Source organism: Plectropomus leopardus, chromosome 12 (genome assembly GCF_008729295.1).
Source record: "Plectropomus leopardus isolate mb chromosome 12, YSFRI_Pleo_2.0, whole genome shotgun sequence".
Taxonomy (NCBI): Eukaryota; Metazoa; Chordata; class Actinopteri; order Perciformes; family Serranidae; genus Plectropomus; species Plectropomus leopardus.
The window spans coordinates 3,713,366-3,737,977 of NC_056474.1; the positions used below are offsets into that span (position 1 = coordinate 3,713,366).

The 24,612-nt window shown below is 40.0% G+C and overlaps 1 protein-coding gene across 1 annotated transcript in view; it reads left to right on the forward strand.

Annotated features, from left to right (window-relative positions):
- The window catches only part of st6galnac3 (ST6 (alpha-N-acetyl-neuraminyl-2,3-beta-galactosyl-1,3)-N-acetylgalactosaminide alpha-2,6-sialyltransferase 3), a 99,680-nt gene that overhangs the window by 39,249 nt on the left and 35,819 nt on the right, over positions 1-24,612 (forward strand). Inside the window, exons 3-4 of the mRNA XM_042497443.1 lie at positions 2,574-2,802; positions 10,854-11,263. Of these exons, the coding sequence (XP_042353377.1) occupies positions 2,574-2,802; positions 10,854-11,263 (639 nt within the window). The remainder of the gene's footprint in view (positions 1-2,573; positions 2,803-10,853; positions 11,264-24,612) is intronic.

Below are 24,612 nucleotides of genomic sequence, written 5' to 3' on the forward strand. Positions count from 1 at the left end.
ACTTGTGGGACATTTCTTGTCAAGTTGCTCAGTGCCTTTTATCTCACGCTTTCAAGAAGAAATCAAATCAATTTGCTCGTGGTTCGAAGGTTTAAATACCTGTGAAAGGCATCTGGACGCAGCACAAGAAAAGCAAAGTCGATCCAGGTTTCATGGGGTTTAAAAGAAGAGTTGGTGAGATAGTTTATAAAGAAAGTGATGGCAACTTTGAAACCGTGTGCCGTCTCAGCTTCTCTAAAGTATGGTTGGTCGATTACGATTACGTCCAAGTAAAAAAAGTTTAAAAAATAATGTGTGGCAAGAGGAAGATATTAAGTGTTTATCTCAGGAAATTGGAAAATGATATATATTATATATATATATATATGTTTGAGAAAGATCTTTTCAGACTGTAGACCTTTGAAGTCAAGGGAAGAGGTTACCTTGAGTCATCCATATTGAATCGAAAACATAACGATTGAATGCAACGCTTTCTTCCTTTCATATGATGTTAAGGTGCCTCACTACTTCAGAAATGTGTCCTGGCTGTAAGAGAGCGCTCGTCTGTTTGTTTCACTATTCAGACAATATGGAAGTGATTTGTGTAAGATGCAGATTTATGAATCCATATTTGTCTTGCAGAGATTTTACTCAGGTAGATGATCCTTTTCACACTATTCTTAATCTTATGTTGAGAATTCGTTCACATTCTTTACGTTTGGACCCAATGAAAAACCGGTCTGCAGCACACGTCAGTCAAACTGCTTCTTGTTGCCATGGTGAGAGATTTGACCGCTTGATGTGCTAAAACTGGTAATTTAAATGTTGCCGTGTGCCTGTTGGTTTGCTGTGTTTTAGGATGTTAAATAAATGAGCCAAACAGAAAACTGAAATAGCTTCGGCAAACAAACAGAAACAACGTGCTCTCCAATTTCCCGAAGGTGACTGTGTGACACGAGTGCTGAATCGCCCAAATCTGTTAAAAAAGAAAAAATAAGCTTTCTCTTGAAAGTTTATTTGACACGATTCTCCTCAAAAACATGTAAACTGGCGATGATAAACTGATGAACAGATGAGTTAAAATGAAAATATTCTTCAGCTTTATGTTCAGATAATTCAGCGTCATATCTGCATCAGGATTTACACATTAGATGATACTGCAACAAAAAAAGTCAGCCAACAGTTGACTCCTTTCTAGAAGAGAAAACTACTGTTGAAATCTCTTAAAAAGAGCATCCTGAATATGTAATTAAAGGTGAAATGTGTAAGATTTAGGGATATTTGATGGAGTCTAGCTGATTACAAATCTCCCAAACTCCCAAACAACACGGACATGCAAATATCTGTGGCTGGAGTTGAGTTTGTAGGAACTACATCACACCTAATGGAAACATGGAAGTAGCAAAAAAAAAAAAATTGACAAAATTGCAGACATTTACAACATTAATTGATGTAAAAATGCAAACATTGGTGTATAAAAAAATCACCAGAATGCAAGAAATTAAGTGTTTGATATTTGATAGGACTGCCCCTTGAAAGTTGGAGATTCGAATCATCAGTCGGAGACTCGTCAGTCGACTGAGATCTCTTCAAGTTGAATAGGCGTTTTTTTTGTGCAGTGTACATCTGGGGAATTTTGTTTCCCAGATTTTGCTGTGGAGTGAGCACTCTTGAGTTCAGGCTACTCTTTACAGCTGTGGACATGCAGGCAGCAGCACAGAGGGAGAAAAAGACCGCACCACACACTAAAAAAGTGATTGCGTGATTTTTTTTAATAACTGACTTTTTAAAATTTGGGCTTGGTGAAAGGTATTATGTTTTTCCAAATCAAAAGGCTTAAGTCAAAGTGAAGTCGCGAGTTATTGTTGTGTAAATCCAGGTGTTGCAAGTCGTAACTGAAGTCCACACTCGTGCTTTTCATACAGTTCAAAGGGAAACTGGATCTTTTTCTGTATTAAAATCAGAGTTTTTGCCTCAGTTTGGTGATGAGGATTGAAACTAAAATACTGAAATTAAATTAAACTTTTTGAAGTTCTGCCAAGTTAAAAGACTCAGGTCAGATCAAGTTTTTGGTTTTACAGATTTACCATACATTGGTCTTGTTTGATGAAGTTGCTGCCTCCTTTTGCCTCAGCTGTGATAAAAGTTTAAGATGTAACTTGATCTTTTTTATCAAGTTTTATGCAGCTCCCAATACTCCGAAACACAGTGTGATACAGTGTTACGCTCTTTGGAGAAAAATCTATCTCATAACCTTTGTAAGTTAAAATACTGTGCTACATTTTCTCTGTGTAATATATTATGTACAAGGTATGCGGCAAAAATGTTTCTCAATCATCTTCCTTTTTCTCGCCTGGTTGTTACATTGTATTTATTGTTTTCATACATCATTTTTTATTGCTATAGACTACATTTACCTTTATACAGTAAAGTCATTGTTATTTATCTACTGTGACTGCTGGCAGATTAATGATGCAACTGGAAACCTCTGTTTTTTTAAAAATTTATTCTTTAATTCAAACTATTAAACTACAAACTATAAAGAAAAAATGATTAAATGTTCAGTTAAAGTCTATGATTGCTGCATTTCTCAGACTTTTTCATGAGTGCTCTCCCTCCCTTACACAGAGGAAGTCGTTGATCGCCACCAGTCTGATTGTGGCGGTGTCGCTCTTCGTGGTCGTGGTGAACTACTCGGAGAAGCCCTACTTCCTGCTGCAGCCCGTGTTCGGTCAGACGTTCAGCAGCCACTGGATGTTCTCCAAGCAGCCGTACAAGGCCTTCAAGCCTCACCTGGGCTATGTTAGCATCCCCAAACAGGAGGTGAGTGACGCAAGTGGACAAAACACTGACATGCAGGAACAATCACAAACAGCAGCTGGACTCATTCAGTGACATTTTCTTCATCTGTATGTAGATATTTGACTAGACTAAATATGAGCAATCTGGAAAGCATCTTGCAGCTTTTCTTGCAGCTAGTGCAAACAATGTCTGCTCAAACTGGTTCACTTAAAGGTGCTTTGTACATGACCTTAGTATACATAAAGTGCCAGAGTGCATAAAACAGCATGAAAATAGATCAAAATAGAGCTTTTTATCAATGGAGAAAATGTCCTGAAACATTGAAAATCCCAGAAACACCCCAAAAAATCCTGAAATCATACAAATGTCCTGAAATGTCCTAAAATCCTAGAAATGTCCTAAAATGCTAGAAATGTTCTGTAACCCTCGAAGCACCCTCAAATCCGAGAAACATCCTAAAATCCTAGAAACATGTATGAGGCTGCTATGACTAGCCTACTGTTTTTTTGTAAAAGGCCCCAAGCAAAGCAAGTTCAGTATCCCTGATCTACAGCTTTAAACGCATTTAAAAAGCGATAAAAGATGACAAATAAATTATGAAAAATGGGCGTATTAGTGATAGCTCAATAATCTGTGAGAAACTTCCGTTTGTTTGATACAAAGTGAATAAAAGTTTGACTCTAGAAGCTTTTGCTTCTATGCACTTGAAACATAATTTAATTAATAACATAAAAGAAGGTCGTTCCATCACTTACAGCATTAACTAGCGCTAATAAAGAACCACTTTGCATTTGTCAGATCACAGTGTGAGTGTCATAATGTCATGCACACTCCTTTATGGTGCATTCATATTCTCTAACCCTCTGTTAACATTAACCTGCCATCACACAGCTTCACCTCCATAATGAAGGTGCATTCAAATGCACTCATGCAAACAGCGCAGCACCTCCTAGAGGATTTTCTGAGTTCATTCTATCAGGTTGTCTGTGATGGATCTGAATACGCCTGTTTGATGTCTCTTGTGCATTATTTCTTTGTGATTCCAAACACCCATGTCCGTGATCCTATTCTTCTGCCTTCAAACAGCTCTGTGCTGTATACTCCCATCACAATTTATGGAAATTGAAATATCAAAGCCTTTTAATTCCCACTCGCATCAAAATGAAAAAATAAATAAATAAAAAAAATAAGCCTGTGTGTTTGTTGTTTGGAGAGGCAACCGGCGAAAAAATGTGCTCATACCGCTGCATATTGGGTAGTCACGCAGAGAAATCGTATATTTTGCTCGCAGAGATGCGTGCAGTGTTTCCGTCTGACAGGGAATGAGGATTGTGCTCTCAGTTTGGGCTGCAATACATCTCGATTTGGAGTTGCGATGGATGCGTTGGCCCTTAATGAGAAGTGGATGCCTTATATTCAGCGGGCTGATATTGGCAGATTAATGCAGAGCGTCACCCTCTGCCTCCGGAGAGCTTCATCCGCACAACATGGGCCCAGAGGCAATCACGTCTTACACCAATCTCTACGTCTGCACCTCCTTCTGCCTCCAGACAAGCCTGCTTAAATCACTGCCCTCTCCCCATGGAGATTTATGCAAATCATCGAAAAGACTGGCAGCTCCTGCAGAATTAGGCCTCTTTTCAGCTCAAATTCCCCCACCATTGAGTTCTCTATGGGGAATCAGAGGAGCAGTGATTGGCCAGAACGCGAGTGTCAAAAGTGTTCTGCACGCTCCCGCAATTTCTGACAAAGGATGGACAGAATAGTGGAGGTCTGGTCAAGGTGATACTCTTGTGCCGGGTGTCGTGAGCGATTACGTCCGCAGTGAAAGCCCGCTGTGTGAGCTGCCAGCCTCTGTTAAGCACAAAGCAACACCTTAAGAAGCAGTAATATTTCTCCCGGACAGTAAGGCAATCTTACATGATCCACAGTGAGGTGTCATTTGAGGTGTTATAAACCTCTCGCGACCATGTATAATGCATAACACGCTAGCATGGGAATGGTCGGCCTTATTTTCCTCATTTGATTGAGTCTGCCTCCAGGTGTGATAAATCGCTCCCGCTCTGCTTTTCAGGAGAAATAGAAAACATTTGTCTTGTGGCACTTTACATTCATGCCTTTTGGTCTATCATAGATGGAGACAGAAACTCAATATTTTCTTTTAGGCCTGATTTTTTTTTGTTAAAATTCAGGCCCTTTGAGATGTGCACAGTGGCTAACGTGGAGGAAAAATGCGTCTGTTTTTGGGTTTCTTTGTGGATTGTTTTAATGAGAAATTTAATGGTTGTGGAGCAGATGACACTAAGCTAAAAGCTAACGACAGCCTGCTAACATGCTCACAATGACAATGCTGCAGCTGCGTACTGATGTGTAACAATCAGTGTCTTGAGTCCCTTTAAAGCCCCTTTTAACACAGAGATCATGCTATAGAGCTGCTTCAAAGTCCCTTCTCTACGCCGCCTTTGCATTTAAACACAGAACCAAACAGCAGCGTCGTGCCGCTCCAGTGTTTGCTTTTAGACAGCAAACTGGCATCACGGAAGCAACCCCCCCAACAAAAGTCCAGACTAAGCCCCCGATGTCCTCTATTTCTAGAAACGCGTGTTTCATGCTTCTGGTGTTTACACATGCAGCATTTTTGCAATGTTGCTGCTGCGTCACAGCCTGCAGATATTAGTACTCTAGATGTGCAGCAGCTGACATGCAGCTGAGACGCGCCCGACAAGCGCTGCTCAGGCGGACAGCGTAAATGCTCTTACTTGATAACATGGGAGCCGAAATAAAAAACAACACGCTCTGCGCTGCTCACGCGCTCCTGAAACGGGCCTCAGTACAAAAAACGGAGCAAAATCTATTTAGTGAAACTAATTCTTTATTTTTTCCATTTATGTTCTGAAATGGTTCTTCAGTCATAAACTGTATTCGACCTTTTTGTCAGCGTTGGAAGAAGTACTCACATTTTTAAATAATAGTAATATTATACTGCAGTCTGGAGAAACTGTGTGTTGCAAGTAAAAGTACAAAAGAATCAGCATCAAAAATATAGTGTAAGAATCAAAAATAAAAGTACTCCTAATACAGAATGGCTGATTTTAGAATAAATGTTATGTTACTGGATTTATTGGACTGAATATACTGCTGGGTATCACCATGAAGTCTAATATCAATTTATCTCGGTTTATAATAATACATCATAAAATATTTATTGGTTATATTTTGTTTTATTAATCTGAATCTGCAGCATAACTAGTAACTAAAGGTTTTAAATAAAAAAACATTAAAAATGATAAAATTTGCCTCTGAATTGTAGTGGAGCAGAAGTATAAAGCAGCAGAAAATAGAAATACTAAACTAACATTAAAATCATGTCTAAGTACAGTACTTGAATAAATGTATTTAGTTACTTTCCACCACTGCTCTTCAGTGTAATGTATGTGCCCCGAGAGGAACATTTGGAATTAATCCCTTTTCCCCTGCAGACAGCTTCGGCTAATCGATGAATTTTTAAGTGCCACGGCGGCATCTTACACTGGGACTTGGCACATTACTGTAACAATTATAGCTTATTAATTAATCGTGTTTAGAGCATTTTAATGAATGTCAAGGTTAAGTTCACACCCCAGTGCTATAATTTAATGATGACTGAGTTCCCAGCATTAAGCCTGCTTTATTTTTTTTTTTCTGCTTTAAATAACCCACTTTATTTTTGACACACTCGTGCATTAAAATCGGAGGCTTTGGGTAGATTTTATACTTATCAGAAAGTGCTGAAATGATTGGGATTATAAAAGAGCACTCAGTTTGCGATCACGGGACGGCCCACTGAAACGAGTGAAACATAAATCACAGCTGAGAGGATGAAGAGGCCATAAGGTTTTATTGATTTACTGGATATAATGGGAGGAGATATGCTGGAGGCGAGTTTCCACTTCTGTGTTCCACTAAGGTTTTTAGTTTTTGTTTTACACCTAACGCATGTAAATGTGATTAATCTTCATGGGGAGCTAATAATGTTTTTATTTTTCTGACTATAAACTACTGAGATGCCTGTTTTTATTTTTAAATTTAGCTAAATCAACCCTTTGAAACCTGGAGTGATATTTCTTGTCTTTTAGATGCCTTTCACAAGTATTAAGATCTTTTAAAACTGTGCAAATTGGTGCCATTCTTTTCTAAAAATTGGAAAAAGGCAATTAGTAACGTGGAAAGAAAGGCTCCACAAATTACAAGAAATTAGTGGATTTAGAAAATTGTTTTTTAAAAAAACTAGGGAAAAATGTCTTGCAGAATAAAGAAAAAGATAGGGAAAATCTGTATCTGTATTTTTTTAATTATGTGACAAATATTCTAACTTTTTAAGTACTTTTTCGGGATAATTTCCCTTTTTTTCTAACTTTCTTTTTTATAATAAGAAAAATCATAATATTTTTATTATTATTTTAATTTTATTATCATGATTATTAGTCGTAGTCTTGCTTTTGCTGGCTTTTTTTAAAAACTAATTTTCTTGTACTTTTTTGTAATTTCTTGCTATTTTTTGGGTCATTTGTTCTTTCTCTAATTACTCATTGCCTTTCCACGTTTTTGAAAGAAATATTGCAAATTTGCTCAGGTTTTAAATGATTAATGTAGAAAAATCTATCACTCAGCAGCTGCGCTGCATGTAAAATACCTTGCTCAGGGGCTCCTCAGCGGCAGGTTTCCAGCCGTAGACCCGTGTGTCTGGCATGCAGTTAGCCAGCCAGCGTTCCCCACAGACTCCAGCCAATCTGTGTGTGCTGAGAGGCGTGATGGAGTTATGAGCTGAGCTGAGGGCAGCGGGTGATGATGGACGAGCTGCTGACAGCTCAAGGCTGCGGTGATGTGTGTCTCAACCACCCAGTAAATGGAGAGCTACCAGACCTGGTCCAGTGATCATTTCTTAACCCGTGACTGAGTCCATACATGAGAGGAAAAAAGCAATACCATTCACAATTCACACACAAATTTACGTCTCAAAAGGATAAAAATCAACACTGTTTTTGTACAAGTAGTTGATCTTCTGTGTGCACAACACTGAGTCATACAAGTGCTGATAGCCAAGTAGTCGTAATAGAATTTACTGGATTGTCTTGTGGGATTGTGTTTGCACACTGAAACTCGCTTGTTTGTTGATTAAACGCAGAACGCGCAAGAGAGAGTTTTTACGGCCAGCACAAACGCAATTTATATTCAAACCAGCGGCGTTACAGTTATTCTCCATTAAGCAAACGATCAAACGGGAGCTTAGTCATGACACAATGCTTTTTCTTTTTTAACTTTCTCTTGCATTCATTCACTTAAGTAACTTTAATCTCATCAAAACAAACCAAGCATATTAGCTTCAATTAGGTAAATCTCCCATTTCGGATTCAGAGGGAGCTTTCTTCCTCTCTTGGCAAAGCGTAGCTAAGAGCCATTATTGAAGATTCATTACAAATCCCCCCCGCTCCAGTAAAGTATAATAAGATATATAAAAAATATACAGTAAGATAAATGACGCAACTCCCTCGCTCCCCCGTTCTGCAGGGCCGCAGTAAGACTCCGCTGTAACCTCGGAGGTCCCACTTTCAATTAACTTAATCAATGTTGGTTCTGGGCACATTAATCTTAGGGAAATAAAAGAAAATTATATAGGGCTGTAAAACTCAGATGAAAATATATATATATATATATATATATATATATATATATATATATATATATATATATATATATATTATATATTTTTTTTATTATAAATAATTACGAAATGTATTTTATTTTATGTTCTGATCACACAAGCCTCTTGCCAAAACATCACTTTACTATGATTATTGCTCACATATAAAGTAATTCACAAACTATGACGTGATGAGATGAAAATGAAACAGAAGATGCAATATACTTCAGTCGAAAGCCGCAACAGGTTTAGCAGATTGATGTAATCACCCAATTAAATTGAAAGCTCAACTGTTTTTCAATCACTAAAACTTAATGAAAAATGTGTTGAACCTAACTCAACATGATTGAGCTCTTGCTACCATTCGGTTTGGGTTTGTTATGCCAAAAACATCCCCTAGATGTCACTGTGTCTTAAAACAGCCTATTCAGATCGCCTCCTACAGGAACATTTTCTTTCCATTACTTTTTTTCTTTGTGTGGATATTAAAGGGTTAAGTTAAAATACAAGAGTCAGATATACTTTAAAACTATCTCCATATTATTCCATCAGTTGGTCTTCATGGTATTCCTTACTGTGAAGAAAATACACAACAGGAAAACATTTTAGGGGAATATTTATCACTTTTTTCACATACTCAGAAACAAAAGATTAATGTTTTATTTGTCCCTAAAAATGAGCATAAAATTCTGCAGGAGCTGAAACAGCTGATAATCAATAACAGTGGTGTCCAGTAGCTAAGATTTATGGTTTTAAATTCTAATTTTCTTTCTTCTGTATTGAAAGAATAATTTTAAGACTCACTCCTTGCAAACTTTCTTGTGTTTTTTAGCCTCACAGTGGTAGAGGATGTAGTTATCTGTATTAAGTGGGCTAAAAAGCCATGTTCCCGAACTGTGAAAGGTCATGATAAAGCACTGCAGTATTTTACTCTATGATATATTTCCTTTCTCTCTGGTCTTGGTTCTTTTTATCTCGTTTTCTTGTGCCTCTGTTGTCTGAGTCGCACCGCAGTCATGCTGATAGTTTATTGGTTGTTGATAAAAGTTATAGATTGTTTATTGTCTCTTAAACTGCAGCTTTGGCCTCTGTTTAAAACAAATAAGACCGCCATATTTCAGTCTTCATATTTCATATTATTAGCCCTGTGCATGATTGTAGTTACAATTTGTACCTGCAAGACTTGAGCTTGACTTGCAAACTGCTCGGGAGTATTTGAAACTAAACCTGGTCGTGTCCTCAAGAACTTGAGACTTGGATTTGTCTGTTAATTTGATGTGCGACTCTCTGACAGGCCTGACACTTAATTCGAACATGTCTCCAATAACCTGTGCCTTGACTTTACTTTGTCTCTGTTGACTTTGACATGTCTTCATCGACTTCAGACTTGACTTGAGAGTTACCCTAATAAAACTGTTTCTCAACTCAGACTTGTCTTAAATTATTTGAGATGTGGCCTGGGCTTGTCTAAACTGACACTGAGTGGATATTTGATTTGGCCTTTTCTTGATTTACTGTGTACTAGGACTTGGATTGACCCTGCTTCATTTGGCTTAAGACTTGACTTGGACTCGTCCTGTTCGCTTTAGACCTGATAGTTGCCCAACTAAATTGTTACTCAACTCGGACTTGTCTTAAATGATTTAAGACTTGATCTGGCCTTGTCTAATTTGACTTTAAGTAGAGATGTAACTTTCACTGGTTTTGATTTATTTTGTACTAAGACTTGGCTTGGCACTGTGTCAATTGCCGTGAGACTTTCTTTGACTTGTCTTGGTAGTTTTAGGCTTAAGACTTAGCTGATACACTTGAGGCTTTTCTTAAATGTTAAACTTTTCTTGATTGATATTGACTGTGACTCGACACGGTCAAAATCTCATTTGACTTGGATTTGTCTCTTCATGTTAGAATTGCTTTGAGACCCAGAGATGACTTGGCTTGTCCCTGTCATGACTTGGCTTGGCCCTGTCTCAATTGGCATGTCTAAAATGACACGAGATTTACCTCGACACACTCAGGTCGCAACTTGGACTTACCTCTTTCAACTCAAAACTTGATTCTTACTTTTCTAAATTGACTTTAGACTTGACTTAGACTTGTACTGATTGGCTTTGACTTGATACTTCACTTGGCCCTGTCTCAAGTGATTTAAGATCTTCTCAAACACACTTAAGGCTTAACTTGGACTTGCCTTAGACCTATCTTGATTGTCTTTGACTTGAGGCTTCACTTGGCCCTGTCTCAAATGAGTCGAGACTTACCCTGACACACTTGAGACGTAACTCACTTATGGTTTTTGCCTCTTATCGACCTGGACTTGATTTGTCTTTTCACTTGTATTAATTAAAAATTAAAATAATGATGAATTGGTGGTCGTGTTTCCTCTCCTCAGCCTCTGAAGATTCACTGTGAGCTCTGCAGCATCGTGTCCAGCTCCGGACAGATGTTGGGCCAGGCTGCCGGCCCGCAGATCGACCACTCCCCCTGCATCTGGCGGATGAACAACGCGCCCACACGGGGCTTCGAACGTGACGTGGGACAGCGGACCACGCTGAGAGTTGTCTCGCACACCAGTGTCCCCTTGCTGCTGCAGAAGCCCCAGTACTTTTTCGGCCAGGGCAATGACACCGTCTACGTCGTGTGGGGGCCGCTGCGAAACATGAGGAAGGATGGGAAGGGCATCGTGTACAACATGCTGCGACAGGCGGCTGAAAACTACCCGCATGCACGCATCTACGTCACCACAGAGGACAGGATGAACTACTGCGACATGGTCTTCAAGAAGGAGACGGGAAAAGACAGGTGAGTCCTGTTATTCGACGTCATTATACACAGCAGACCTCCAGGTTTTATGCCTCCGTGCCAACGATAGCCGTGTCCGGAGGCATTATCTTTTCGGGTTGTCTGTCATTCTGTCCATTGAGGAAATGTCTTAAAATTTGGCACGAATATCCTTTTTTGCTTAATGATGAATTGATTTAAATTTGGTGGTCACAGGTCAAAGGTCAAGTCCACTGGGACCATGCGTCCATCTATTTTTGTGAATGCGATATCTCACAAGCACCTTGGGCGGATCCCCCCCCCAAATTTGGCACAAATGTCTACTTAGACTCAAGCATGAACTGATTCGATTTTGGTGGTCAAAGGTCAAGGTCACTGTGGTCTCACCTGTCGTTATTGTGAATGTGATACCTCAAGAATGCTGAGAAGTAATTTCTTTAAATTTAGCACAAATATATGATACAAATCTTCTTATATAACTTGGCAATAAAACGAATAAGCATACACTCGGCCTATGAACTGCATAGAATTTGGTTGTCAAAGGTCAAGGTCACTGTGATCTTGTGTCACTATCATTCCCGTGAATGCAATATATGAGGAAGCCCTTGACGGCGTTTCCTCAGATTTTGCACAGATGTACATTTGAACTCAAAACTGAACTGATTAGAATTTGGTGGTTCAAAGTCAAGGTCATTGTGACCTCGTACCATTACTAAGAATTCATACACTCAAATTTCACACGAATGTCTAATAGGGTATAATGATTAAGTAGGGGTGCACGATAACTATTGGGCCGATAATTATCGGGCGGATAACAGGAAATTATGACGTAATTCCAATAAGTCCGTTATCATGACGAAAAGCCCCGATAACATATATATTTTTGTCAGCACGGCAGTGCTTCGCTCCCACTATGAGACCCGAATGGCCTGCAGTGAATGCTGCGTTCATGTGATGTCGGCATAATCAGAAAATCTCTTTCTCACTGGGAAAAATCAAGAATACCCCCTCATGTCAGAAAACAACTTGTTAACTCGGTCATAATTTTGGTAGTTGCTGACTTAAATTGATATCCGCACTATTTTTCCACGTTACACATAAAAAATAGAAATATGAACTTAAAAAGGTCGAAAGAACGACTAGCAAACGAGGGAACGGGGGAATTTACGTTACACCTTGAATGCAGCATGCAGCAGCGTGCTTACGAAAACAAAGAACATGGCGTCGATTGTGTGGGACTTCTTCAAAGTTTCCGAAGAAGACAGTTCGCTGGTTACTTGTAACAAATGTTCCAAGCGAGTTCCACGAGGAGGGAGAACTAGCACTAGCTTTAATACTTCAAACCTGATCAGCCACCTGAAACATAACCACCGCTTCGACAGAGTTTTGAAAGCGTATGAGGACGCCCGGGCTGCTAAAGACGCTAACGTTAGCAACTTAAACTTAGACACATCGGCGAGGCTTTCGAAAAATCCAAGAGGTTTTCCAAAGATGACCCACGGGCTAAGGCTATTGAAGATTTAATCATGGACATGATGGCGCTTGATGACCAGCCCTTCACCCTGGTCGAGGACAGAGGCTTTTCCCGTCTGATTAATCACTTGGAGCCATGGTTTACATTGCCGAGCCGCCGCTACTTTTCTGATGTGTGCCTTCCAGCTAAGTATGATGCGATTGCCAAATGTATTCACACTTTGATTGATAACAACGTGAAAGACATGAGCTTTACCATGGATATATGGACTTGTGATGTCAGCCCTGTAAGCATGATGAGTCTGACCGCGCAGTGGATAAATACAGACTTTAAAATGTACAGAGCGGTGTTGCACTCCCAGGAGCTGCCCGGATCACACACAGGTATAATGATTCAACATTTTTGAAGCTATGCGACAGCGGTGGAATATTAAGAAGGAGATGGTGCATGTTGTCTTACAAGATAATGCTCGTAATATGGAAAAGGCAATGAATGAGGCCCTCCCTGTTTTTGGTTTTGTTCATAGTATTGATTTCATGATCTTAGGTATATGTGTGTGTTATCGGTTATCGGTTATCGGTCATCGGTATCGGCCTTTAGGAGCTAAAAGTTATCGGTTATCGGTATCGGTTTTAAAAAACACTTATCGTGCATCCCTATGATTAAGTATTGACATTTTATATCCCAAGAGATCAACTTTACTTTGAGTGAGATCATAATGTTCTGCAAAAACACTTCTGGCATCATAAATCAGGAACAAAAGGGGAGCCATTCAGTCAGTTTCTGCATTGGTGACACTGATCGTGAAACTTTGCTGATTGCAGAGATTCTGTGCTGTCGGGGGGAGGATGTGTTTGACGCATCCACATTTTCACAGACATGAATTTAAACTGTAACTGCAACTTTACTTGTGTGCGGAGGCATAACAGCTTGACGGTAATTCTAGTTCTCTCTGACAGATTTACCACTTCGACATCCAGTGTTCTGCTCGCTGCTATAATATCGACCTTATCAATGCTGATGGTGTGCCCAGCGCTCTGTGCTTTCCTTGTCTCAAATCCTCCCTTTTCGTGAAGCTTTATCACAGTGAGTTGCTTAACTTTCCCTCTGAAGAGGCTCAACATGACACTGGAGGCCATTTTCTAAAGAAAAGCTTTTATGGGAAGTCTCAGAAGCATGCACAGCCTGGGTTACAGACATCAGCCAAATGCCGGTTTGGGGAAAATTCGGTTAATGAGGTAGCATGATTCTGGCAGTCTTTCTAAACACCCTAGTTGCAGCCAGTCTCACAACTTCTCTGACAGCATCTTGGCGCATTTTGACTTAGCAAAAAATTGTAAAATTATTCAAGCTACAGATCAGTAACCTGGAAAGTTGGAACGAGTATGCATTTTTTGGAGGCATCTGGCAACAACATATGCTAAAATTGCACTCTGTGTTTTTTAAAGGCAGACCCACCCAGCATTTTCTTTCTCTATCGAGTCCCTACAGAGAATTGCAGGTTAATGACTATAGGAACCAGGCTGCAGGCTCGCTATTGTTTAAGACGAACCTCATTTCTCTGACTCTGCTCATTTCCACAGAGCTCCACACTCCTGCCTCTCCCTCATGTCATCAAGACCTCTCTTAACTTCTTAAGAGGATTAACATGTTCGGTAATAGGCGTAGCATCCAGTCCATTCCAGCTTCATTGTCTCGTTCTTATTCAGGATGGCAGGGTTAACACTGAATTTCATGTCGGGCGTCCATGTTCAGCCTGGCTCAGCCGAAGCCCACAACGCCAAGATAGAGACGCGGGATTAGGGAGGTATGCTTGGAGAGAAGAATCTCATTACAGGACATAATGCTCCTGGGAGTGATGCAGCGCTTCAATCATTGCTGATTGGTAACAGAGACAGAAACTCGAGGTGCGAACAATGAACCCTGTCTAATGAATATGTGACGAACTTGGAGAGGCTTCTCTCTCTCTCCAAGCTTAGTCTGTTTCCCTTCCTGTCCGTCAGTGTTTGCATTTTTTTTAAAAACTTGGTTGCATGTATTTAGAGGTAGCTGGTGCACATGGAAACAGCTTTTAAATTAGCGTGTGAGACGGCAGAAACAAGGTATATTTTTATGTAATGAGAGGCTGAGCGACTGCTATTATTAGGTTGAGTTTATAAGTAAGGTATGACTGCAGCTCATATTCTCAGCCATGCAAACTACTTTTCTTGAATTCCACAGCAATATAACACCCTCAAAAATCTGAAAGAAAAAAGTATTTTCTCTGCTTATCCATGCAAACTTCATTTATCAATGTTTGAAGTTCACAACAACATAATGCACTCTTAAAACACTTTCACTGGAGCAGCTCGTCTGCCTTTACCCTGTCATTTGTGTGTGTGTGCGTTCACTGGTTTACCGTCACCGCTGCTGCACGGTGATGGGGGATAATCATCAGCTTGGCGGAGATGGAGCAGTGATCGAACACAACTCTAATTATCCAGATTGCCGCGAGCAGCAGAGGAGACGCGGCCGCTTCAGCTTCGACTTGCTGATCAGGCAGAACGCAGCGCAGTCAACTGAGTAACTGTCTCTCAGCCCATAATTCAGACCCACACGTTAAAGAATCTAATGCTCAGTCATCTCTGGACAGAGGTGAGGAGGTTAAACTTAAGGAGGCTCGGAGGTGGAGGGGTTATGATGATCTCAGCAGGGCTAAAGTACCCTGACTTCACTCCATGGCCAGAGGAGCTGATTTTAGATCAGGAGCAGGTCCAAAACGAACGAGAGTGCTGCCAAACACCAATCAAGTGCTGTGAAAGATCAAGGAGGAACTAAGCTGTTGTCAAATGCCAAACTACCTACCAAAGGCTTTTGTGCTCAATGTTAGATACAGAGTCAGACGGGGATGGAGCCTTCTCTTTGCACTCTGAATTCATTTTGTCTGAATTTGTGCACATTTTCTTAAAGCTCACAGATGCCGACAAAACAGAGCAGTACCACTGGAGCTTGTGGGGGCAGTGTGGCATAGTTCAAGAGAGATACAACCAAAGGAGACAACAAAGACATTTTTAAAAAGGCAGAACGGAACCAAACGTTAATTTAGTGAAAACATTTCTCTCTGTATTTAATGGCCTTACAGACCGCCATTGTCTACAATGCTGCCACTATTAAAAGGCACATTGTAAAGACCCCCTCCCATGTCGCCCCAATTATTGTGGTCAGAAACTTTTGACTCTGCCCTGTTGTGCCAATGCTAAAATGCTTGAATTCTTTGAAACTGCCCCAATGCAAAGACAGTTGTTCTTTGCTATTTTTATTTAGCAAGAAACAATAAAATATGCAGACATCAAACGTCAATCAGTCAGTTCTCACAATCTGCTCGTACATTTTTCTACAACAAAGTAATGGACCCAAATAGGTACATATCACACATACTTTGAAAAGCATCAATAACGTGATCAGTTTGCTGAGGGGAATAAACAGTGAAGCACGCCTGAGTAGTCTTTTAAGGGGGCAGGTCAGGACAGTGGATGGGTCACAAAAATCTTGATTTCCTGCGATTCTTTTCCCTAGTGACGTGTGCCAGGAACTGGTGAACTTTTAAGACACATCCTTGCCAGTTTTCTTTTCCTAAACATAACCACAATAACTTTTATTGCCTTAACCTAACCTCCGTAGCTTTATGTTAATTTTGGAAATGTGGTCTAAGGACACAACGTTATAACTTCATCAGTGGAGTGCTAATTTGTTGTGCATGCGTCAGGGCTGGGCAGTGTATCAGTATTTTTTTCAGAAATCGTAATATTGTGTTTTCTTTACTTGGTTTTAAAGGCTGCATTACAGTGAACTGATGTGATTTTTGAACTTTCCAGATTGTTCTATAATTCTCCCTTTACCCACTGAGTCATGAGATCTACATTACTGATGATTACTATTTTGAAAGCACCAATGGTCAACCCTTCATCGTGATATCAACATCGAGGTATTGGGCAAAAAATATCATGACATTTAGGGCACCCGGTAGCTCAGTTGGTAGAGTGAGCACCCCACGAACAGAGGCTACGTCCTCACCACAGTGGCCACGGTTTCAAGTCTGACCTCAGCCCTTTGCTGCATGTCATCCCCTCTTTTTAAGGCAAAAAGCCCAAAAAATGATCTTTAAAGAAAAACAATTTTTCTTCATTTTGCCCGGTCCTGGTGTTCCCTTTTGGTAGGATATAATATGACTCGTTCTATGACAATACATTGCAGTCAAAGTTTTTGTTGCTATCAAATGCATTTTTTATGGTTTTTGAGTTCAGAGTGCTAAATGTAACTACTTTTCCAGCCTATGAACAGTTTCCAGAAACAGCAATAAATTGCTTGAAGGAAGTCCAGGGGCTGCTGGAATTTTCTTTAATTGATAGGGGTAACAAAAAATACTGCAACGCCTTAGAAAGTAAACAAAATTAATTTAAATAATTTGTCTTGTTCTGTAGTTGTCACGATGTAACTGACATCTGTTGGCAAAAACTAATAATTTTCCAAAGAACAAAACTTAAAAAAGAATGGCAGGAAAATCTGTATACAATAAATTTTAGACATTATCAGTGTGTAATATGGAACTGGGTCTTCTGAAAAACAATAATGTGTAATGGGTTTCTTATAGGCTGTGAGGAGAAGGGAATAAATCTGCAGGAGCTATTTTCTAAATGTGGTAACATCCAGTTATTGAACAGACAAAAGATTTAGCATAATTACATGCACTGCATTCTGCAGGTGAAAATTGTCTTTGTTTGCTGGCAGGGAAATCATCTGTGTTTATGCCTTCTCAAACAGAGAGGTGCATCTTTATGACTTATGATGTCTAACGCGCATCATCATATTGACGTCAAGGACCATTGTTGCTTTTCCTCTCTCGTCCTGTCCATCTAGTCCTCCTCCTCTGTAAACTCCCCAAGCAACAGTCAAAAAAAAGAGATAGAACACATTTGAGTGTCTTATAAGAGCTGAGACAATGAAAAGTCTGACCGCGGCCCTGGATGTAAACGTTTTTGACAGCAGCTTAAACACATGATTCATGTTATTGCGCACTGCGGCTGGAAGTTGCACGGGCTGAACCTATCCATTATCAGCGCTACCTCCTGAGCTGCAGTTGCTGGCTGTCGGACCGTATCGGCACGGCCCTGTTAGCAGCGGCAGATAACAGACCTTACGACGACACAGGACTTAAATCACAATGTCACTTTACAGCATTGCCACCCGGGCCTGCGTGACCTGGGTCTCTGCTTCCCAGCCAACTTCTCCTCCATAGCATGTGTATGTCATTACATTTCCGTTTTTTCACACATGTAACACTGTCACTCTGTTTCTGACACTAAAAGCACTCTTTATCTTTTTTGTCTTTGTGAGCAGCTATTCATTCCTCTGGCCTTTTATTCTTTAGAAAGGTCTTTACAACCTACAAGATAACTTCTCTGTTCTATTTATCATTGGAAACATTTTTCTTTATATCCTTTTGTGTGTATTTATGAGGCTGGTCAACCAGGCTGAATGCATTTCTGATCATCAAAACACATGCTTTATACATAAGGCCTTTTATCTATTATGTTCCGGGTTGTTCATCTGTGTGCTCAATCCTTGAGAACACAATATCTCCAGAATGCCTTTAGGGAATTTCTTCAAATTTTGTCACAAACATCCTTAAGGATGGACTTGGACCTCTAGATGAACTAGTAAGAATTTGGTGATCAAAGGTCTAGGTCACTGTGACCTTGCACCCATCTTGTTAATGCAATATCTCAAAAAGTTATGAGGGAATTTCCTCAAATTTGACACAAACATTCATTTGGACTCAAGGATGAACTTCTTTTTGTTGGTTAGTTGTGAATAGTCTAAAACAGAGGGACGTCATAACACCTCCGAGTTAAACAGAGAAAACAATCAGCCAATTAATTCTCATAGAAAACAATTATTAGTGGCAGTCCTGTATAAAATAATTAATAATGAACTCCAGTCAGCTGCAAGAGTAAAATTGTGCTTTCACATTATTGCATGAGTAGTAATAATCTAGTATTTCTGCACTGAGTACTTTTAATTTTCATGATTGTCCTTACCTTGTCTGAAGTAAAATTTTCGGTGCAGGACTTAAACTTATGACAAAGTATTTCTGCAGTCTGGTATTAATACTTTTATTTAAGTAAAAGATCAGAATACTTCGCCACCACGATTTACTACTCATTCATATCTGCAGTCAGAGTCATGTCTTCCTCTTGCTGGAAATTCGTCATGCAGCTGTTTCACACCCTTAATCTCATCGGCAAATCTAACATAAAGACACACACTTCATGTTTGTAAATGGATCTCCAGATTCTGCAGTCAGCCCCGTCCTTGTGACTGTAATGTTTATTGTTATGCAAAGCAGAGTATGAGACATCAACTGAATAAGTAACTCGTCGAAACAATACTGGAAAGTGCAACTGGTGGTCAAAAACTCTACAGGTGACCTTTAATTTGAGGAGAACACAGGTGCCTTTTAGTCATAGCTCATTTACTTCGATGTTCTCCAGTTTATATCACCCTCAGTCATTCCAATGCGCATCCAGCATGAAATTAGATTACTTGTTGTAATGTACAGTATTTTATGGTGTCGCATCTGGCTTGATGATTAACTCCTGTTGAGACGCAGGAAATAAGAAGACATTAATATGACGGCAAAATCTGTTTTTGAGGGATTATTTTTGCAATGAAGACTGTGGTTTCTTGTTGTGGTTGTCAGATGAGAGCAGGCCGAGATTGATGTAAAGCAACTCTTACATGAAAACTCGTAGCTGGGGGCAGCTCTCCAAGGCAGCTCCATCACACAGTAACCAGAGCGTGTTGTGAGAAATTTTTCAAAGTGTCAGAAGAGAGTACCAAGACCATGGAGAGTCTTGAGGGGAGAGGCAGTTGAAGGTCAACCAACTTTACCAGTTTGACCAGGATTTTTTAAAAGTTTTTAGACCAGACAAGGGGGGAAGCGGTGTAAGGTACAACAGTTCACCCCTTCGCCCGGATGGGGTAGTAGCAAAAATCTTTCCAAGTTTTTAGATTGGGAAAGGGGGTAAGTGGTTGAAGGTCAACCCTAAGGGGGTGGATGTTGGCTGACAGCCTCTCTGCCCCCTTTCTCAGTGGGATTGGAAAACCAGGACCATGAAAGTCTGTAAAGTTTATAGACCAAAGTGGGGTAAAGGCTGTGGATTGTCAACCGAATCCCACCGTCTGGTCCATCCATCCTGATGATGATCATGAGTGAATTTCTTCAAATTTGGCACAAACATCCACTTGGACTCAGGGTTGAACTGATCTGAAATTGGGGGTCAAATAACAAGGTCACTATTACCGCATCCATCTCATTCTTCTCATTCTTGTGAACCCGATATCTCTAGAGCATCTTGAGGAAACTTCTTTAATTTTGGCACAAACATCTACTTGGACCTCATCCCTAAAGGGCAGTGCAAGGTTGACTGCTTCTCTTCCCCCTTCCCTGGGTCAGAATACCAGGAGCATGGAAGTTTGAAAATTTTATTGACTGGAAAAGGGGAAATTTCAAATTTCTTATGAGGATAACATTGTGGAACTGTGACCAATCTTGTAATTTGAGCAATAATAGTGACATTGTTTTTTATACTGCACTGGAATCAGTGACAACAAACTGGAAGTCTGAAAAGTGCCACAAACTGTACAAACACACACATTATCCTTAAAGGGCTCCCTAGTGCCTCGGGTTAAAATAACACTCTGACGTAAGAACCAAAAATGGATGTTTCATCTGTAATTCATCATCAGGGGTGAGTCAGTCTAATCGTAGATGAACTTAATAGCAGATGCTCCACTCTCATGGGCCTCCAAATATGTGGTGAATTTCATTTTAATCTGTTTTTATTAGCGTGAATGTCACGGCTGTGTAATCATGCTTCATAATCTCCAGCCGTCCACTTCATGTGAGTGTAAGTACCCCTGGCAGTCAGCACACATTCATCCTAAAACAGTTTAAAATGAAACACCACTCAGTTCAACAGCCTCTCTGTGTTATAATGATGGTCTGAGAGACTCGGTTCAATGTTTGTGAATGTGAACAGCTCTTTAGCAAAATCATGTATTGCAGATCTGAGAAAAGCCCGGAGGAGCTTCGGAGAAAATGAATTGGGAAAGACAGAAGAGGGGAAAGCACCCTTAGGGATTTTCTTTGGATGAGGGAGCATTTTCTGTTTTAAAAGTGACAAACATCCCCATGGAATTAAATATTGCTTGTATTAAAACGCTCAAAACATATTTTTATTACAGAAATCCTCTTTTCATCTGCTTTCCATCTTACTCCTGATAATGCTACAAGTTTTGAGTTTTGACTCTATAGTTCCCATTTTTTAACCGGTTCCAAACAATCATTTCCAATAATTGTTTTCCCATTTTGTTTAAATATAGTGGGGCCAGTCTGATCCCTTGTTAACAGTGCACCATACATGGAGAAGACAGTCTTGCCTGTTGAATTATTAATTTGTAGATTAATCAACAGCCTCTCAACTGCCTTAGGAGCTTGGATCCTAACAAGGTCATCTTTTATTGTGCAGAAAATGTCTAGGGTGTAAATATCTATTGAAATCTGTCAGCATGAAAATAATGACGACTTCTTTTTTTGTTCTTAAGACTTCATAATTTGCTTTAATTGTTCAAAAAGCTGTTGCAGGAAATTTAACCCACGATATATCTTGACCAGTTCCTAAAGGTTGTGTCTGTTTGGGAGGGGATTAGTCCCTTGTGGCCATTTTGTACATCTTTCTTTTTTATAATGTGAATTGTAAGTGCATTTGTTCATGTTGCAACCTTCCTGAGTAAGTCCTACTAAGGGCAATTATACTATTTAATTGGACAAGTTGTCTGCATCATTGTTGATCTGTAAAATGAATGGCTTTGATTGAGCTGCCCAAAAGGACAAGTTAGGAAGGACTCAACCTCCCCTCTCCTTTTGGAGTTGCAGTGTTTTATATCTGACTCTAGGTTGCTTTCCATGTTGTACAAAAGGAGAGATGAGGTGATCTAATGTGGAGTGTATCATTAGGTACAGAAAAGGGAGCGTTTGGAACAGAGACATCAGTCTGGGCAGCATTTCAGTACCTTTGGTCTCCCAAGAATGGATAGAAAAGGTGTTTGCCACCTGTCTGGGTCATCTTTTATTGTTTTAAACAATCTCTCATAATTGACTTGGTATAGTTTATCTAGCAGGTAATCTTAATCCTCGGATGCCTACCACTGACCATTTGAATGCACTTTTAGCTCAATCCTTTTGGAAATGAGTCCACTTATGTCCTAGGTCTGGGTATTGGTACTTGACACCTGTAAGGTATAGCCAAAATAACCCAGAACCAAGTCATATCGAAGCCTCTTCAGTCAAACAGTACATGCATTTGCCTCTTTTTGTACACAGATCTAGAAAAAAAGACTAATTGTATGGTTTTGCTTGCCACCAATTATGGCAAGCATTCTTTGACTTATACTATACTGTACTTTGACTCATACTTATATCAGGAGAACGGGTATACTACATGCCTAAGGCTTCTGGTGGCATTATATAAATATATATTTTTTTTATTTTTATTTTTTTCATTTTATAGGGACAGTGAATATTAATCAACATTTCTGTAAATATACCAGAGTTAGCCAAAGGCTAATTTCCATCTGTAGTCCCTGTCCAGATGTTACAGAAGGCTCCCTAAAAAGAACAAAACAAAGCAAGGTAAGGAGAGATAAAACACAGTAATAGGGTTTAAACAACACTTTGTTATAAAACATTGATAAGAACCACATATAGAAAATGACAGGACAGAATTAAAGCAGTAGGTCAGCAGCCAGAGTCATAAAACACATGGAGCTGCAGGACAAACAATAAGCAGCATTAGGCAAAAATTATCCAAGCAGAATATTGCAGGCAAATAAAGCGAGGCATGCAACAGCACACTGAGCAGCATTAAACAGGATAACCAAAAACAAGCAGTGTGTACAATACATGTGACGCAGCACATGAAGCACATTGAGAGAGCTGCACCAGAAGCACACCACAATACACAAATCAAACAAGCACGCTAAGTTTTCAAACAAGACAAATACAGAGACAACCTGACACAGGTGGCAGCAGCAGAGGAATCACATTTAGTGCTGACAGATTTGGTTGCCAGTGAGCCACTGTTTCAGGTTTCACTGATTATATGCAACTAAATGATTTTAATCACATGATGGGTATCAAATTAAGTAGTAAAAAAGGTGCCACGTGTCTCTTTAAGAATACTGGTATAGTTATTATTTTTTAATAATACCTTGGCCTGTCATGTCCAAAGCCGCTGTTTATCTGTGGTAATACGACGCCACTGTGAAAGTGCCAAAAGCTGCAGTTCGTCGAACGCCCACTAGACTGGCTGCAAAACAGAGTAATTAATTCCGTATAGGCTACCATTTCAAAATGCCCAAATTTACAGCAGAAATGAACATGTTCAGAGCCTGGTACAAGAAATGGTTTAGGTCTCTGTGGCTAATTTCAACATTTATGACAAGTGTCGGGGGGGGGTTGGTCCTACATGGCTCCACCCTCTCGTCCAGATACACTTTTCGCTCCAAAAAACCAAGATGCCAATGGCGAACTCGAGGCCTCAAAATGGCGGTTTACAAACCAACTGACAATGTCACGGTAGTTACATCCATTATTTGAACAACTTGATTTTGCTATTGTTAAATGTGGACGCCTTTGACTTCAATTCATTCTTCAATTTCGCTTTTTTGGATTCTTGATTCACCTTAGAGGCATGTAAGAAAAACAAATGTTTTCTTCCAGAATTCAGTGTGATAAAATTTATATGGAACTGATCATTTGGGGGGCGAGTTGCTCCTTTAAGGCAGCAAACAGCCGAGTTTTTCATGTGTAGTGTTGAATCTGAAATGTTTCCGCTTGTTTCTCCTCGGATGGTTTGATCATTTGTTCGGCTCGGTACTTTCCTCTGTTTTCTGTGAACAAAGGCAACAACAATAGCATCATTTGCTGAGGGCATTGCGCTTATCCACTGTCAATTTGGTCAGATCACAGAGAAATTACAGAGAAAATCACTTGATACACAAACCCAGTTTTGCTTAACAGAGACTGAATTCTGGTCTTTGTTGCAGCCTCACTTCATTGTGCTTTTATGCTGGAAAAAGAAATATCTCCAGTGCAGCTTTTGAAGTGTGTGATATTTCACACAAAGCAACTGACAATTGCTGCCTGACCCTGAGATATTCTACCAAAATGTGAAGGAATGTGACAGAAAGGATTGAACTTTGTTGATGCAATCTGCATCCTGATTTGATCAAGAGCCGCCTCTGGCTTCAATGTCAAACGACTCTCTGCCAGTGCACCGACTTTTGTTTACAGGGAGCGTAGTACGTGACTGTCTATAATTGCTTTGTGTATTGGATGTCAAGAGAAGAAGAAACCTGTAGGAGATTGAAACACAATGTTTGCAGCATCACCACAGAACTGTAATTTCATGCTTATCACGACGAGCCGTTTAAAGAGAAAAGAGAGCGAGAGGATTCATTGTGTTTCTCTCCACATGAAGCCGTGACTCCCGCTGCAGACGGCCCCAGAAATCTGCACTGAGCGCGTTGCTCTCCATCCAAAACACAAATTTGTCACCGAGCAAGCGTGTAATGACATTACATTTCTGTGTTGAAAGCTTGTAATTGCTGTGAAATTATCTTATTAAATGAAGCCACTGGAAACCCTGAAGCACAAATACCCCCGGCGTCCTGGGAGGCTGTTCATCAGGTCAAAACCGGTCAATACAGAAGAATAGGGAAGTCATCGTCCCAAAGGAAGAGGAGATCAGCCTCTCGTCACTTTCTGTGTTCTTGTGACCCCGTCTGAGAAAGA